The sequence below is a fragment of the Varroa jacobsoni genome, unplaced genomic scaffold (genome assembly GCF_002532875.2).
Source record: "Varroa jacobsoni isolate VJ856 unplaced genomic scaffold, vjacob_1.0 scaffold_213, whole genome shotgun sequence".
NCBI lineage: Eukaryota > Metazoa > Arthropoda > Arachnida > Mesostigmata > Varroidae > Varroa > Varroa jacobsoni.
Window position 1 is genome coordinate 37,416 of NW_019213115.1, and position 15,244 is coordinate 52,659.

The 15,244-nt window shown below is 45.5% G+C and overlaps 1 protein-coding gene across 4 annotated transcripts in view; it reads left to right on the forward strand.

The window, feature by feature from the left end:
• The first annotated feature begins 1,343 nt into the window (after nt 1–1,343).
• The window catches only part of LOC111273674 (uncharacterized), a 62,462-nt gene continuing 48,561 nt past the window's right edge, over nt 1,344–15,244 (forward strand). For 2 of the 4 annotated variants that reach the window (XR_002687983.2, XM_022855517.2), the window contains exon 1: nt 1,344–2,906. Coding sequence is in view for 1 of the 4 variants with exons in the window: in XM_022855517.2 (XP_022711252.1) it covers nt 2,799–2,906 (108 nt within the window). In the remaining 3 variants the exon portion in view is untranslated. Of the gene's footprint in view, nt 2,907–7,085; nt 7,208–7,451; nt 8,701–15,244 lie in introns of those variants that run through there. The other 2 variants (XM_022855518.2, XM_022855519.2) reach the window with 2 other exon arrangements.

The window sequence follows — 15,244 nt, forward strand, 5'->3', positions numbered from 1 at the left end:
AACTTCTATAAGTTCCTTCATTTTATCACAACGCCTGACTTTATGACACATTAAATAGTTATTAAGCGTACGACGTGCCAAACACGGACGTGTAGGGCAATGTATCGCACAGATGTTAACTGAGAAGTACGCGTGCACTAGGTCAATTAAACGCGCAAAAAATATATACGCTAACTTACGCCGTATGGAAAGTAGAAGAGAAATGTTTTCCCTCTTTGTTCGAGCTGTTAACGTATTTTCATTGCAAAAAGTAACCTACTAAATCAAAAAGAGAAAAAAACTTCCTTACTGAGAAAACTTTCATACACCACTGTAAGCTGTACAGTTTAACAAGTTTAAGTTGTACAGAGTATGCTAACCGTTACCGTCTAACAACGGCATGCTGCTCTCGAACTCACTCCCAAAACAGGAAATTACCGTTTGAAGCTCGATCTGAGAGATACACCGAGACAACTTACCACAAGTCGTGTATGCTAAATCGTTGTTTAACTACTGAAAGCATGTTTTGTTACTTTTTTAACTGACCCGAATAAGGATTTCAGAAAAAGCGGTTCTTCAGATGATCTTATGGTCAACAAAACACCGGCAGTGTTCTACAAACGGCAAACAATATTGCTTTACTATAACGCCAGTTTTTGGCTCTTTCGAAAGCGGTTTTGAAGAATGGAATCAGGGAGATGCAAGAGCAGACCACTGTGAAATAAAATTGCAGAGTCGTATTTTCCTCCAAAACAAAGACCTTGGTATTATGTTTTTTACTTTCTAATTTTCGTTTACAGTGCTCATGACATTTAAGAAGCGTGGTATCAAACAAACGAGAAGGTTCGAACTTACAAATTACACATGAGCGAGCGCCCTGTGGGTTCGGCTGTTACGCGTGTCAAGCAAACATCACGATGTGAATATGGTAATATCTTTCTATGCCGCTGAATATACCGTAAGGCCATAAAAAATATTAGCTACAACAAGAAACCTAACGGAGTTAAGGTTTCGACGGTCTGGTTGAACGCTAACCTATATACAATGAATTTTCTACAAGCAGCTTATGTACTAGCGAATACATACCTGAAAATAATGTCTTACTTAAATTCACACAAAAGTTAGGTGATAGCTGAGTTGATCTATTGTTGCAAAGCGGGCCTGCCTTACTTGAAAGGTACGCTGATTCTACACTGTATGGCCTATAATTTCAATTTATATGGCGGATGTCAAAATGACACAATCTTCCAAGAAACAAATTGAGATGGCATACAAAAATAAGCTGTAAAACTCATAATTAGATGTATAGAATTTCGCAGCAATTTTATGTGATGATTTTTTACCTCCTCTAGTAATAACAAGATTGACAGAAGTGAATTTGAACGCGGAACGACACACTAGAGGGCTCGATCCAAACGGACTAAAGAGGCAATTTGACAGAGTTTTCTGCTTTTTTTTTTTTGTGTGTGACACTGCACATAGCGAAAACATTATTGTCAGAAATGATTCTAAATGTTTTCCTTTTGGTTTGCTGATGGTGAACTCTGGCATGCGTCGTAAAACTGCAGTAGTTTGTATTACCCAAGCGAACTAGGTACTGTTTTGGGGGTTGTTAGTGTTCTTTATAAAAACGACAAATTCGTGTTTATTCAAAGTTTTGCTCCAATTACTCAATATTTTCTGGACCACTCTGAATCTGAAGAAACCTAAGAGTTCTTTGAACTGCAAAAAATACGCTAATTGCACAGGATAATACAGGTAAAAGAAAAATATACTGTCAATAGGTTTTTCGTTGGAGGATTTGTTTATCATGAATAAGCTGTTCCAGTTGACTTTGTACAGCTTGGTGTACATTATAAATGGTACCAATCGATGCATAGTCAAGTTGTTATTGCACAATGAGCATTTAATCATTTTCAAAGAAGCTTTTTGTGACTAGAAAATGATGACAATCAATAGGTGAAATGACTACTCTACTCGTATAACAGTCTCCTTGTCGTTTGTGTTTAGCAAGTGGGCAACAACTGTGAGCAGATTTGGCCCCTCTAAAGGTTTTTCAAGGTGTGAGGGTAACTCAGAGCTAGGGTGGCAACGCCGCCATCTTCTAATCCATTCGTCCTAACTCCTACTAGAACCCATTTCGAGTATGCGGCGGTCTCCCGCTTAGTTGTCAAAAGCTAATTGCATACATGGATTTTCGATATGGATCTTCTCTTGTGTGAACTTACCACCTAGTAACATTTGACACTGGGTGAAATCACTGTCTTACTCTCGTGCTGTCCGTAAACAGCATTTCCGTCTTCCCTTAATGGGCTTCATTAACCGGGAGAATTTACCGATTTCCGGGAATCATCGGAAATACTGTTACACACCTGAGCATAACGTGAACAATTACAAGACCCGATGGGGTCATTAGGTCAATTAGTGCTGATCTCTTTATCCCGAACTTGAAAGTAATTGCACAGATTTTAAGTAGTTGGTGTCGTCTGCTTGGGTGAGCGTTCTTTTCAGATAAAGTAGCTTACGCACTCAGTCATTAAACATGTTAGACCTATGATACCTGTCCCAATCATGTAATCTGCGTCTACGAGCTCCAAGATAATAGTAACAAAGCAGAAACTAGGTTTATGAAGAAGTTTCGTTCATAAAACTCGAAACGTTTGTCAGATGCTAAGTTCGCCAAATACATATATAGAAAATACGCGTCAATATGTCCGATCTAATTCGCTTTCCTTCCTCGAATACAGGCTTGGGTCGCGCGTGCTGAATCATACTTTATCAAACCAGAGAGAGCTTGAACGTGCCGACAACAGTAACAAATGCAACGGGAGCGCGTCCCACTGAATGGTATCACTAGGACCAAGCAACTAGTGCAAAAGTTGAAGTACAAATCTCAAGTTCGAACATCCGCAATCGTCTGCCTAAAGGTAATGTACAAGAACTACTTGTGTAGACTGAACAAATATTCTACTTTAGATAATTCGAATATTCATACTGGACATTTGTTCTCCGCTGTCCTGCTAGTTCGCAGCTTTTAACATTTTTCGTATCATTTCGCAGACCTGCAGGTGGTCACAATGTGGAACGAACGATTTCAAAAGATAGTTTTGTCAAAGTTTTGTCACTTTAGACTAGTGGTCGGTGTCATGTACTATCATGTCGGTCGCCCTCGAATGCAATATTTAATTTTGCTGCGACACTAGTTTGTCAGCTACATGTGATAATATAGTGTGCTTTGGCAAGTCTCAATGATCGTCTGAGCAGGAGTTCTGTTCAACAAACAACTCATCGGTGGCAACCTGCTTATTTGTTATCACAGTCTATTAGTACATAAAAATATATTTAAGCTATAAACTTGACGCCCTCCGCCCCCTCTCACAACACTCAAACGATGATGGCACTCACTAGCCGTTTGTTCCTCCCTCGTGAACGCCAGTCGCATCGGCCGCGCCGCATCACCCGCGGCGGCCACCAACAATCAAGTTGCCCCCACTGTCAGACCCGATTACCGTGTTTAGCTGCTCTTCTGTCTGCCGCCAGCCCACATCGCCATCGTCATAATCATCATCATCAATATCATCGAGTCGACATCTACTCATCGGAGTAACCATCTTGCCCAGCAAGATGGCCGCGCCAACCAATAAAAAACATCGCACTTGTTAATGCTACAGAATGGCGGCCAACCAGTCAGCGCGACTCGTAATTCGCTTGCCTTTGCATGTGGTAGTAGCAGCGATCTTTCGCCAGCAGCAGCAGCAGTAGCGGCGGCGGCGGCGCTGCTGCCGCCGCCGCCGCAGTGCCTGCAGCAACACACCATAACACAGAGGCAGACAGGCAGCGAACGAAACTCAGAAGCGCCATCGGCGGATGAGGCTGTATCTAGCCTTGTTGTCGGTATCGTCGGCTGCGGCTATATGCCATTAGATGGTTCGGGCCATGAGTGTGTGCGTCTGTCTGGTTGAACGCACAGCTCCGCTGTGTGTCGAAGACGACGACTACTGCTCCGACCCGTAGCGCTGGTAGCGGTGTTTGTTGGCTCCCCTCTCTGTGTCTCTCTGTCTTCGTTCGTGTGCCGCCGAGCCGTACTGTGCTGTGCTGTGCTCCGTGTCTTCGGACTGTGATGGTGCTGCTGCCAGCGGCTGCGTGAGCGCTGGCGTTCAGTATGCAAGTGTGAGCCGCGAGACAGGGCAGCGAGCCAAAAGTGGCAGCCGCTAGTGGTAGCAAGAGTCGTAGCCGAAACGGTGAACGGGCCAGTTAGTTAGCTGAAAGCAGCGGCGGCGGCGGCGGCGGCGGCGGCGGCAGCAGCAGCAGCAGCAGTAGTTGTAGCTAGCCAGTCGGAGAGGTCTGCCAGGCAAAGACAGCAGCGGCCTCTGTGTGATTGCATGTGAGAGTGTGTAAGTGTGCATGCGTGCGTTTGCGAACACCGCCGTCAGCAGCAGCAGCAGTAGTACTACTGTGTTGTGCGAGTTGCTTCGTGCGCCCGCTGCTGGCAGCTTCATAGCCACGGCTGTGGGCTGCCTGTTCCCTGGCGTGTTGTCGTGTGCTTAGTGTATTGCGTCGCTAGCGGAGGACTGCCACCGGCAGCGAGTCAAGCTGAGCCGACTCGGCACACAGTCACAGCAACAGCAGCAGCAGCATCAACAGAGCTAGCTGGTCGCCGCCATCGCGGCCGTCGTCGTCGTCGTCGTCGTCCGGACTAGAAGTAGTAGTAGCGCTGGCTCGATCGGTCTCGGTCGGTCGGTCGGTCGGTCGGTCGGTCGGTCGGTCGGGCGGTCGGTCGGTCGGTCGGTCGGTCGGTCTCGATTGGTCCGTCGCTAGCTCGATCCATTCTTTCGTTCGTGCTGTGGCCTGTGCTGCTGTGCTGTGGCCTGTGCTGCTGGCCGTGCTCGTCCCTGGTCATAGTGGTGATATTCGTAGTTGTAGTGTTGAAGACGGCAGCAGCAGCCGCAGCAGTAGTCACAACAACGCGATGTTGTGTTATTGTGATGTTTTGGCCGTCGTCGTCGTCGTCGTCGCCGTCGTCGTCGTCGTCGTCGCCGTCGTCGTCGTCGCCGTCGTCGTCGTCGCCGTCGTCGTCGTCGCCGCCGCCGCCGCATTCGGGGGTACTGGCATTGATGGCATTACGGTGCAGTGACTGTGATGTTGTGTCGTGAGCTACGCTGGCCCGGAGCTAGCAGCAAATACAGCCAACATCGTCGTTGGCAGTACAGCAGGAACCATCATAGTCGGTTGTTGGCAGGCCACGAACGACGAGCCTAAACCAAAGTAAGGCAAAACAGAGCTTGGCAAGCAGGCGGCGAACAGGCAAACAACACGAAAAGCAACACATAACGCAAGTTTTCGCCAAGCTCTTCCACGAAAGATATTATTGCCTAGCACCATGGCCAAGCCGAACGCAAGCTGAACGGTTGTTGTAACAGCCGTCGCCGCCACTTATGAAGCGTTCGCAGCGATGTGGGCATTTATGAGTTTGTGCAACTTGCGAGAAGTTGATTTCGTGTGACGCCGATACTGAGTACGTCGATCGTGATTACCTTGAAAGACAACAAAAGCGACCGCAACGAAGAGAGTTGACTGAAGTTAACGACATCATTTCAACACTGGGGTGGATATACCTGTCTACAGTATCTGTGTATGTACGTGTGAGCGTCGATGAATTTTTTTGTCCACCATTTCTACAAAGACTACTGCTGCAAGATCTGATAGTAAGTTGTACTATTTCTGCAAGAAGTGGCCTTAGGCCACTGTATTGTTTGTTATCAGACGGCCACAACATCGTACCTATTTTACGGAGCGCGTTTGGAACGATTGATGCGACACGACAAAGTGTTGTCGGGTCCGATCGGCGCCCTACATGTGCTTAGTGTTTAACTACTGCGTTTATGCGGAACTGTCGAAACGGCGAAAAGACTATTGGACTAAGCCAGCATTGTTTACGGCAAATTCATACTGCTGCCCTTCAGTGGCAACAGGCCACCGCAGGCCGTAGCCGGAGCAGCAGCAGGCTTCAGCAGCGTGCAGGTGAGCTGCAGGTGGCGGGGGGCCGCCCCGGCTCAGCTGTCTGTCTCAATACAGCAACAGCGACACCAGTAACAGTAGTAGAACCATTACAAGTAATTTTGTTATAAGATTGTTGTTCATATCAAGAGCGCGGCAACATCTGCACTACAACAACAACGACGACAATAACAATAGCAGCTGCAGCAGTAGCTGCGGCTCAAGCCGTGACACGACGTCACCGAGCCCATAGATTACGATGGTGAATCAGCGGGATTCCTGTAGTACGAAGACCATCCGCAACGTTTCGATTATCAGCGACGAGAGCCAAAGCGACACTACGATTCGCGAACAAACCAGGAACAGTTGTAACGAGCTTTTTTGCAGCTTTTACTGTTGTCCCTTGAGCGAATACAACGCAGAGCTCAACTGCAGTGATACCCGCTTCAGCGGACAGCCAGTGCAGCTTCAGCGTCGTCGTCGTCAACAACAGCTGCAAAATCAACAAGTCTCCCTCGCAGGACAACATCAACGGAAACCGCAGCTAGATACTTGTCGTTGTCGCAGTTGTCGACAACTTTCGCTAAATCGCCGCCGCCGCCGCCGCCTCGTCGTTGTTCTCATAGCACTGCTAGTGGTAGAGGTGTTTCTACGTAAAGCTGTTACGGACCAAACGGCCGTTGCCGCGGCAGAAATCGTGGCTACTGATGCATCGGCAGCAGCACTAGTACGGATCGTGCTTGCCCGAACAGTGAGAATTGTCCCCGAAATCCTTTACCGCTGCGAACAACAACAGCAACAAATTCGATCCGCCGCCGCCTATGCCGCTGTAATAGCAGCAGCCTTGAGTGATCATCCACAGGGGCCGCAACAACGACACGCATCCTTTTGCAGTAGCAGCAGCGTGTCGGGGCACGGCAAGTGTCGCATCTCGACCAATAATAATAATAAGCAGCATCGACCGCGCCACCGACTGCTTAACAAGGACACTAACATTGATAGTGATATCGACGACGACAGCTATACCAACAGATACAGTGTAGCGGCCGCTTCGACGTGCGTAGCTCCAGCTACCCGTCGCAATAGTGGATTTTCATTTTGTTCAGTGAAAACGACGTCCGAATCAGCAGTGAAAATCGGCGCCTTCGCTGGCGAGCCCGTGGCCGCGCTGCCGGCCGCTTGCAAATAGGCGTATAGCAAGCAGCCTTGCGGGCCACAGGCGAACATTTAGGTGCGTCCACGTCTACTTTAGCAATAGGAAATAGGTGTTGGTGCTAGTGCTGGTGTTTATTCTTTAATGTTATTACGGCCTCCGTTGTTGTCGTCGACGGAGACGCGCGATAGTTTGTCGCGATCTTAGCCAGAAGTGTCGTGTTTTTCTATTTGAATAAACATAGTGTAGTCAGTCACTTAGATGGATGTCAAGTTTCTATGAAGTTAATATTTTCCCTGTTGAGGCTGACGGCTGGATCACAATCGACGAATTTTCGTTGGTCTTTATGGAGTCCCCGAGGAAGTTTCATGGGCCGTTCTGCGGTTTTATCACGGCCGTTGCTTCACGTGCTTGCTGTATTTGTGCATGTGTGTATGTGTGTGTATCTGTGATCATCGTGTTATCGTATGGCGCGCTTGATGAAGATCGTGGAGTGGCCCTAGGTTTCAGTTCTGCGAGAGTTTCGATTGGATTTTGGTGCAATATTTCAGCATAAGGCCCATAACAATGCTGATAGAGTCGTTAGATGTGTTTTAAAGGGGTACGCGTTGTTTTGGTGTGCGCGAAAAATTAGCAGACGTTGTGGGCAGAGGAAGTGGGTGACGAGGGAACTGTCTGATAGAATTGGATATGTGATACCATGATAATGCCCAGTACTCCCGAGAGGGAGAATCATTCGTTGCTTGACCACCGGTGGTGGAAACTCGGCGTTTGTGCGTATGTCGTATAAAGAGGATCTAATTTCGGTGATTATGCGTGCAGCGATCTAAAGGTGTTTCACGCCAAAGTGAGCTCTGTCATGTGTTATCTGTACCTGCAACAGTTCAAAGAGGTCCGAAAAATCGAACTTTTCCATGCGTGGATATGATTAGTACCACGTTCGTATGCTTAATACAGATTAGTGTATTTTCCGTATCATGAGCGACGTGCAGATTCAGTTCCCTGAAGACGGTTCGCGGAACCCAAGGCAGTAGCCTGGTTGTCTTCAATGGACCTCGCTGTGACGACCGTCGGCTCAGTAAGGAAGAGAGAGCTATGACGTTTCATCAGCATGAAGCTGTATTTCACTGATTGGCCGCGGTTGACGTTGCCTGCTGTTATCGAAAGAGTTATTGATTTTTCAGTTAGTCCACACTATGCGCCCACTACCACTCTACCGGGGCGCGAGGGTTTCCATTCTAAACCCACTTCTGAATGTCTCGCCGTGTTTCTATTCTCTTACTTGTGTTAATGCAATCGATCTCAATGTGCAATGGATATCTTTTTCTTCACTTCGACAAGTGTTTACGACGCCGGTGTTCATTATAGTAGCTTTAGCAGCGGCGTAAGCAGTGACTTCGTGATAACAGACCCTGGGCCCGCTGTTTTCGCAACATAATTGCCAATCGCCTCAACCTAATCGGTTGCCTTTCCGTTCCTCCGCAAATCCTCTGGCGTGGCATAAATGGCAACAGTATAAAGGACGGATACCTCATCTTTTCTACTCGAAAAATGACTATACCTTCAATGCGGTGCAGTACTGTTTTTATGATAGATGGCTTCAATTTCTAGTTGAAGATGTATTTGCTCTGTGTGAATTCATAGCCATTGCGTATATATACATATATAATTTTTTTTACGGAAGGAAAGTGAATGTAAAATTGCTCAATTTTTTTTAGTTAAATTTGAATATATTTCATTTATTATATTAACTTAGGCTATTAGTTGTTTCAGTTTATATAAATTGTGTGTCTTAAGATTCAATCAACTATTCTGAAAAAGGTGTCGAGTCACGGATACCTTAGTTTATGGATTGTTACTAGTTAAGCAGAAGCGCTGTTTTATTGCAAACTCAGAAAATGTCTACGCCTCGTAAAGTCACTATCGATCATTATTGACCTGTCATTCATTGATAGGTGAACAGTCACCGATAGTTTGTTAAACTGTCAAAATAATGAGCGAAATCTAAAAAAATGAATTATTTTGAAAAGAAAATCCGACAGACCCATCCCGAAGGAGTGACCTGCATTTGCTGATTATAACGAAATGGCATTATGACATAACTTATGATACATTTCCTTTTCGCCGCAATTATGACTCGCATCTTTCACTCTTTATTATGTTCCATAGTATTATTAGTAATAGCCTCTAGCTTTCGTTCAATTGACAACGGTACGGTAGTAATTGCCCCTTCATTTGGTGCTGTCCCATCATGCCGCTGTTGCCGGTAGTTGTTGATGTTCTCGAAGACGACGAGATGACTGTGGCTGTGTTGATCTAGGGACGGCGGTGGAGATTCTCGCGTAATGCTCCTGCTGTTAATGCTGGAAGCGTCTTTGGTGCGCTTTCTTTTTCCATTTACATGGCCTTCTTCTGCCGCTGTTCTCTCGGTCGCGTTCGACCCGGCGACGACGCCACGACGTTCATTCGACAGCGTCGAACGCCAGCGGTATAGCTGGCGTGTCGGTGTCGTCGGAATCCAACACCTCAATATGTAATAGTGTATCGGTACATGTGCTACAGTGAATGTACAGGGTATGTACGCATACCACTACGGTGTCTCTATCTGTGTACCTATAGTTACTACGTGCGAATCGGGATAAAAATGTAGAATATACCTAATTCGACGACAGTTCAACATGGGACAAGGCGGGAAACGCAACGGCAAAGGATAGCGGCAGGACGAGAGCTTGGCTATATTTGCAGCTGTATCTCTCGTTTGTGTTTAGCGTCACGGCTGCCTTACGGCCGCCGTCATCATGATCCTCAATATGATCATCCCATCTCGTACGGAGAGAGAGGAGCTCGCGTACTCACAATTTTTATCTTTGACTTTTCCTGGAGAGTCGTCGCGAGCGGTGCGCGGATGGCCTTTGAGTAGCACCGCCATCGCCGCGGTCGGCAGCAGTAACGGTAACATTAGAATCGATGTATCCAGCAACCAGCCATCACCACGAGATATTAGCTACGATGACATTGCGACTCTCTGTAGTAACTACAACTGCAGCAGAAGGAAAGACGAAACACAGACTCTCATAGACTAAAGATACGTAGATAAATCGAGTGCAAAAAAAAGATCAAAATGTGACAATCTTAACTAGCTTTTAGCGTTTGGCCACAGGTCGAACCGCTGCTGCTGTTCCCAGTTAATGCGCGCTTTGGGCCGATTTCGTTGGCTGTTTCCAGCTTTTTGGGTCTGTCAATCAAACATAGACCCCTCATCGCTGGTCGTCGATTTACGTCCAAGAGGCAAATAAAACAGTGATACGCAAAGAAAGACAGAACTAGGTACAGATAAGCGGCTTCTGCCATTGCCAACCTAAAATTCAGGCGTACCAAGAGTATGCATGCAGCGTGCGATCCAGGCGTTAGACGAAGGACAAGTAACAGTGACGTCGACGAAAGTAACAATGGCCACAATAACAATGGTGATGAATCAGTGACAAAGGCAACTCAGCTAGGGCAAATAAGCAGCCATGGGTTTGACACCCCTATGGTTCGCCGGCTGGCGTAAAGCCGCTGACGGCGGCAGCGGTCACGGCGCCAATGGCATCCCGATACCACGATTATGATTCGTGATATTGTTGAATGGCTCCTGTTGCTGGTGCCGTTGCAAGCCTGCACGGCGATGAACGTCAAGGCGAGCGAATTGAGACATTACGGACGGTCCTGTATCGACGACAGTAGCAGCGGCAGAGCGATAGAGAGCAGGCAGCACCTTCACTTAAATCATTTTAGATAGTACTGGTAGAAGGTTTTGTAAGGGCCTGTAAAGACAGGACCAGACTCTAGGCTACCCTTATCCATGGTTGTAGTACCTAGCTTCCTGAAATAAGTCAACAAGCTACTTGGATAGATGGTGATAAAAAGAAACTAAATATATATGTATTCCTATACACAGTTTAGGCGTCGTTTTTTCGAAGGCGAGAACAGAACGGTGAGCAGAAGTTAAGCCGAGTTGTCGTCAATCAGAGATATTATGTCGATATTAGCTAGCGTCATTGGGTTTGTCAGAAATAAGTTACGAAAAGGTTATGCAAAACTGTAGCGTTAAGTGTAGTTTTCTTGTTTTGCTTTGATTATTGCTACCTTTTTATAAAAATTCGAAGTGTTGACTGCGTAATGAAAAATATTCGTAGATGCTTGCACGAGTTTGTTTGACCGGAAACCACGTACGTATCACTGAAAATTCTCATAAGTTATCTAAATAAGTTTCGATGCTGCTTCAGTAAACTTTTGCTTCAAACGGTTGGCTCACAGCGCCGAACAAAGTGTATTTCCGAACTGGCATAATTTTCATGATTTATTTGATCTTTTTTAACTATACTTAACGTTTGTAAATATATGACGGCTGTAGAAGCTCTGCTTGTAGTATGTAATTGCTTATAGTAGTATATCGTTGGGAGCTACAAGCAGCTTATTGAGGCGGAAGTATTTTACTCAATGGAGAATATTTAATTACGAGCGCTAGTAACAGCGGTAGCAATACGAATGGATTCCTCCAAAGAGTAACTACTTAACGTAGAAAACTCATATATTTTAAATTGCGTACAATATCTGTGGGGTACATGGCAAGGCAAATTGTTCCGTTCGCGTACATTAAGGCAAAAAAAAAACTAGTCAAATGAGATCAGCTGTAAGTGTCTACAGTCGAGCAAGGCCATGGCTTGGCCTAAGCTCTAGGAATTACAGCGACAGCATTAAAAAGATTATTATTTTTCACTCTATGGCTTGCTAAAACCTGCCGCCGACCTTTGTCCAGGGTGCGTCAATATGACATGCAGTGAGATTATAATTACAGGGAGAACCGTAAAACCTTTTTAGGTATTACACAACCTGATGTTATTTCAGCCAGTCGAAATCTTTTGTCTTCGTCCCGTATATGTGCAATTCTCAATGTTGTTTGCAACTCATAAATAATTCTGTGGTGATAGAAAACCTTACATATATAGATTCTGCCATATAGATTTGCTGCCTTAGGGGACTGCGAAGGTAAACGACGCCTATCGACACATGAGTTAGATATGACTGTTTACATTTTATGTGGGCGATAAAAGACAATGAAATAGACAGAAAAAAGGTGGCCAGTTGACTTTATCTTGTGACAAAAATAGCTAAAGTCACTGTTACAGGCCAGTGCGGTAATGCTGACTCCCTTTAAGAGCTCATAGATCAGTTCTAAGGGTTTTCATCTCGGATCCTTACCGCTACCGACCGACTGACTTCACCATGCTATGCAAATCAATATACATTTTGTCGAAGCTAGACGCCTTCGTTTATAACCAATATTAGTTAAAAAAAAAAAAGTTGCTTTTTTCACCGCCACTTCAAAATTCAGGATAACTTCAACAGGTTTACAGGAATGAAGGGAGTCAAAAAATTTGTTCTTCCTTGTCTTTTGTTCTTCAATTCAGTCGGCTCCAGACAGCTGATCATAATTTTTTGTTATTGGATGTGCATCTTCGATCGCCCGCAACTACTAATACATATCATTACATTATATGTCGGCACCTATTGTCATAGCTGTTCCAAGTTTGATTGCTTATCACTCGCGCAGTGACAAATAACTTTTGACCGTAATAATGAAATATTCACTAATACGAAACGTCACGCCTCCGTCGTTCATAAATCACATAAAATAATTAGTATGAAACTCTCTAAATTGTATCGGTATCTTGCCCATCACAAAACGGTTTTGGTATTCTCATTTCTGTGGTCGTTTGTAGACATAGTGCCGCCAGCTGCGGACCTGCCTACAATAGATCCGTGTTGTGTGCGTATTCGAGACCTCGTCGTGCACACTTTGGAGGTCCTCTCCTTCGCTTCTCCGCATCAAAGGTGCTACGGAAGAAAAACGCTGCCATAATCAAGCACGTCATTGTCACGATGTTTAAACATTCGTGATGTGTCACGTCAGCGGTGTCCAATGGTGTTTTCTGGTGGGAACACTGACCTAGATTTGATACGCGAACGGGGAAGTTCGTCGACATGGGAACGGGAGGTTCTAGTCCTTTTATCGTTCCACCGATATAAAAACGAGAGGAACACACGATATAGGAAATGTCATCACTTTACCAGGATTAGAAGCCATCGCCTTGTTCGTATCCGATAAAACGGGTACACCGCTGATAGCATTATCGCCATTTTATCAGGGCATTTAAGATCGTTTCGTCTTTGTAAAGTCGCTCTGCCAAAGTATCTAGAGAAAATTAGGAAACCCCATTTGAACGAGTGGCAGAAGCAGCCCGCAACACAGCCACCCACTGACACACCAACATATACACAGGTACAGTGCCAAGCGGCCAGCAAGGGGCTGTCAATCAGCTGATGAGTGCGTTTCGGGTTTAAATAGGTTTTTCGATGTTACTGTGGCGGCTCATTCCACCAGCTCCGACGACTACCGTAATCGAGCATCGTTATTACCCGTCCCTCTATTTGTACGTGTAGCTGATGACCGCTAGAGCATCGAGAGTCCGAGGGATCGGCCGTGATGAACAGTGGGGAGAGTAAGTTTGCAATTTGGGCAAGCCCAAAGCGCCGAAATGCGGCATCACTACACGCATTCATTCATAGCCACAATTTGTAGACGTGCATGAGCATAATTTGTCGTCGTCGATTGCTGTTTACAGGCAATCTCCAGTTGTGCATCATATAGTAGTATACTTTAAATTATGTATAGTCAGACGGGTTCCACAATGAACGCGTAACAATACCGTGAAGATCCACTGATCACCTTGCAACACTTTTCTTTCGCTCTCGCCGCGGTGCCAATAACGGAACGCGGCATGCGATCGGTGTACTAGCCGGATCGCACTACATTGTCATTGCTAGAAGTACGAGCGCGCAACTATGCCCTTATACAAATGCGAATTTAGAGACGTGCTTATCAGTAACAATGATAAGAGGGAGATTATCCGTTTGTATCGATCGTTCGTATGCTCTGATCGTTATTTCTGCTGTTGTTATTGCTTCTACATACTTCTGCGACATACTGCTGTGGCGCTCATTAGGGCAAAAACTATCGCTAACATTAGACTATTGATAGGTGGCCCCGGAGGCTACTGATCATCGATGTCCGTCTGTTTAGTACATGGGCTGTAGAACGAACTGGCGCCATAGACACGGTCTATTTACAACAGTGTGCATGTGCACGTCGAGGAATTCACTGTCAATGTATATGTATCTAATCTGATAACGGCAACCGTGTACATTTACCACCTCTGTGTAGAACTCACGGGGAATCACTTAGATATTGACGCTGAGAAAAGGAACTATCCGCTGTTCTTTCGCTTTTGCGTGTCGTGACTATGGGCCACTGGATCGTCTTGAACAGGGACGGAAGGTATTAATGTGGGCTGAAGATAGTTTTTGTGTGTGCGCTTCTTGCAGCTTCGCGAGTCGAATTCATTATCAATCAGTGTTATCGCATCGTTTTGACGCTGAGTTATGGCCTTAGACACAGTAATCTCTGTTGCAATGGCACGAAATAGAGTTCGTAGCAGATAATGTAGCGCGTTACTGCTAATTACACAGTTTTTCTATTAGCTAGTGGTTGAGAGCTATATACCAGAATGATACTATTCGTCCGATCGTTTCACGTTTGCGAATTGCTACATCTTCTCTTCGACTTTTTCGTCAAAATGGGGCAATTTTTTATGTACTGTATGTCACATCTTAGGACTGACTGGATCTATTTAGAAAAGATCAGCCGTTTACAACTCTTTGAGCAAATCTCAATTTTCGCTAGATATGGCATAGAAACAAATGGACGTTTCGAAAATATGTGTCACGCTTATAATCTTTCTCTGTTATTTGCCTGCACCATTATTACTAATAAATGTTCTGGGTCTTATGTCCGCTGCTGCCATTAAGCGGACAATTAAGAAGTGGGCTATGTGCAAGAACAATTATAATACTCTTGGTCTCTACAGGAGGGAAAAGGCATAACGTAAGATGTTATTTACCCACCGGAATCGACCGTGTCGCTCAGTAATAGTTTCCTGCTTCTAGCTATTGTTGTTTATGTAGAGCTATGTGGGCTTCTACGTTGTGTATGTACGAGTGTATATTTTAGTA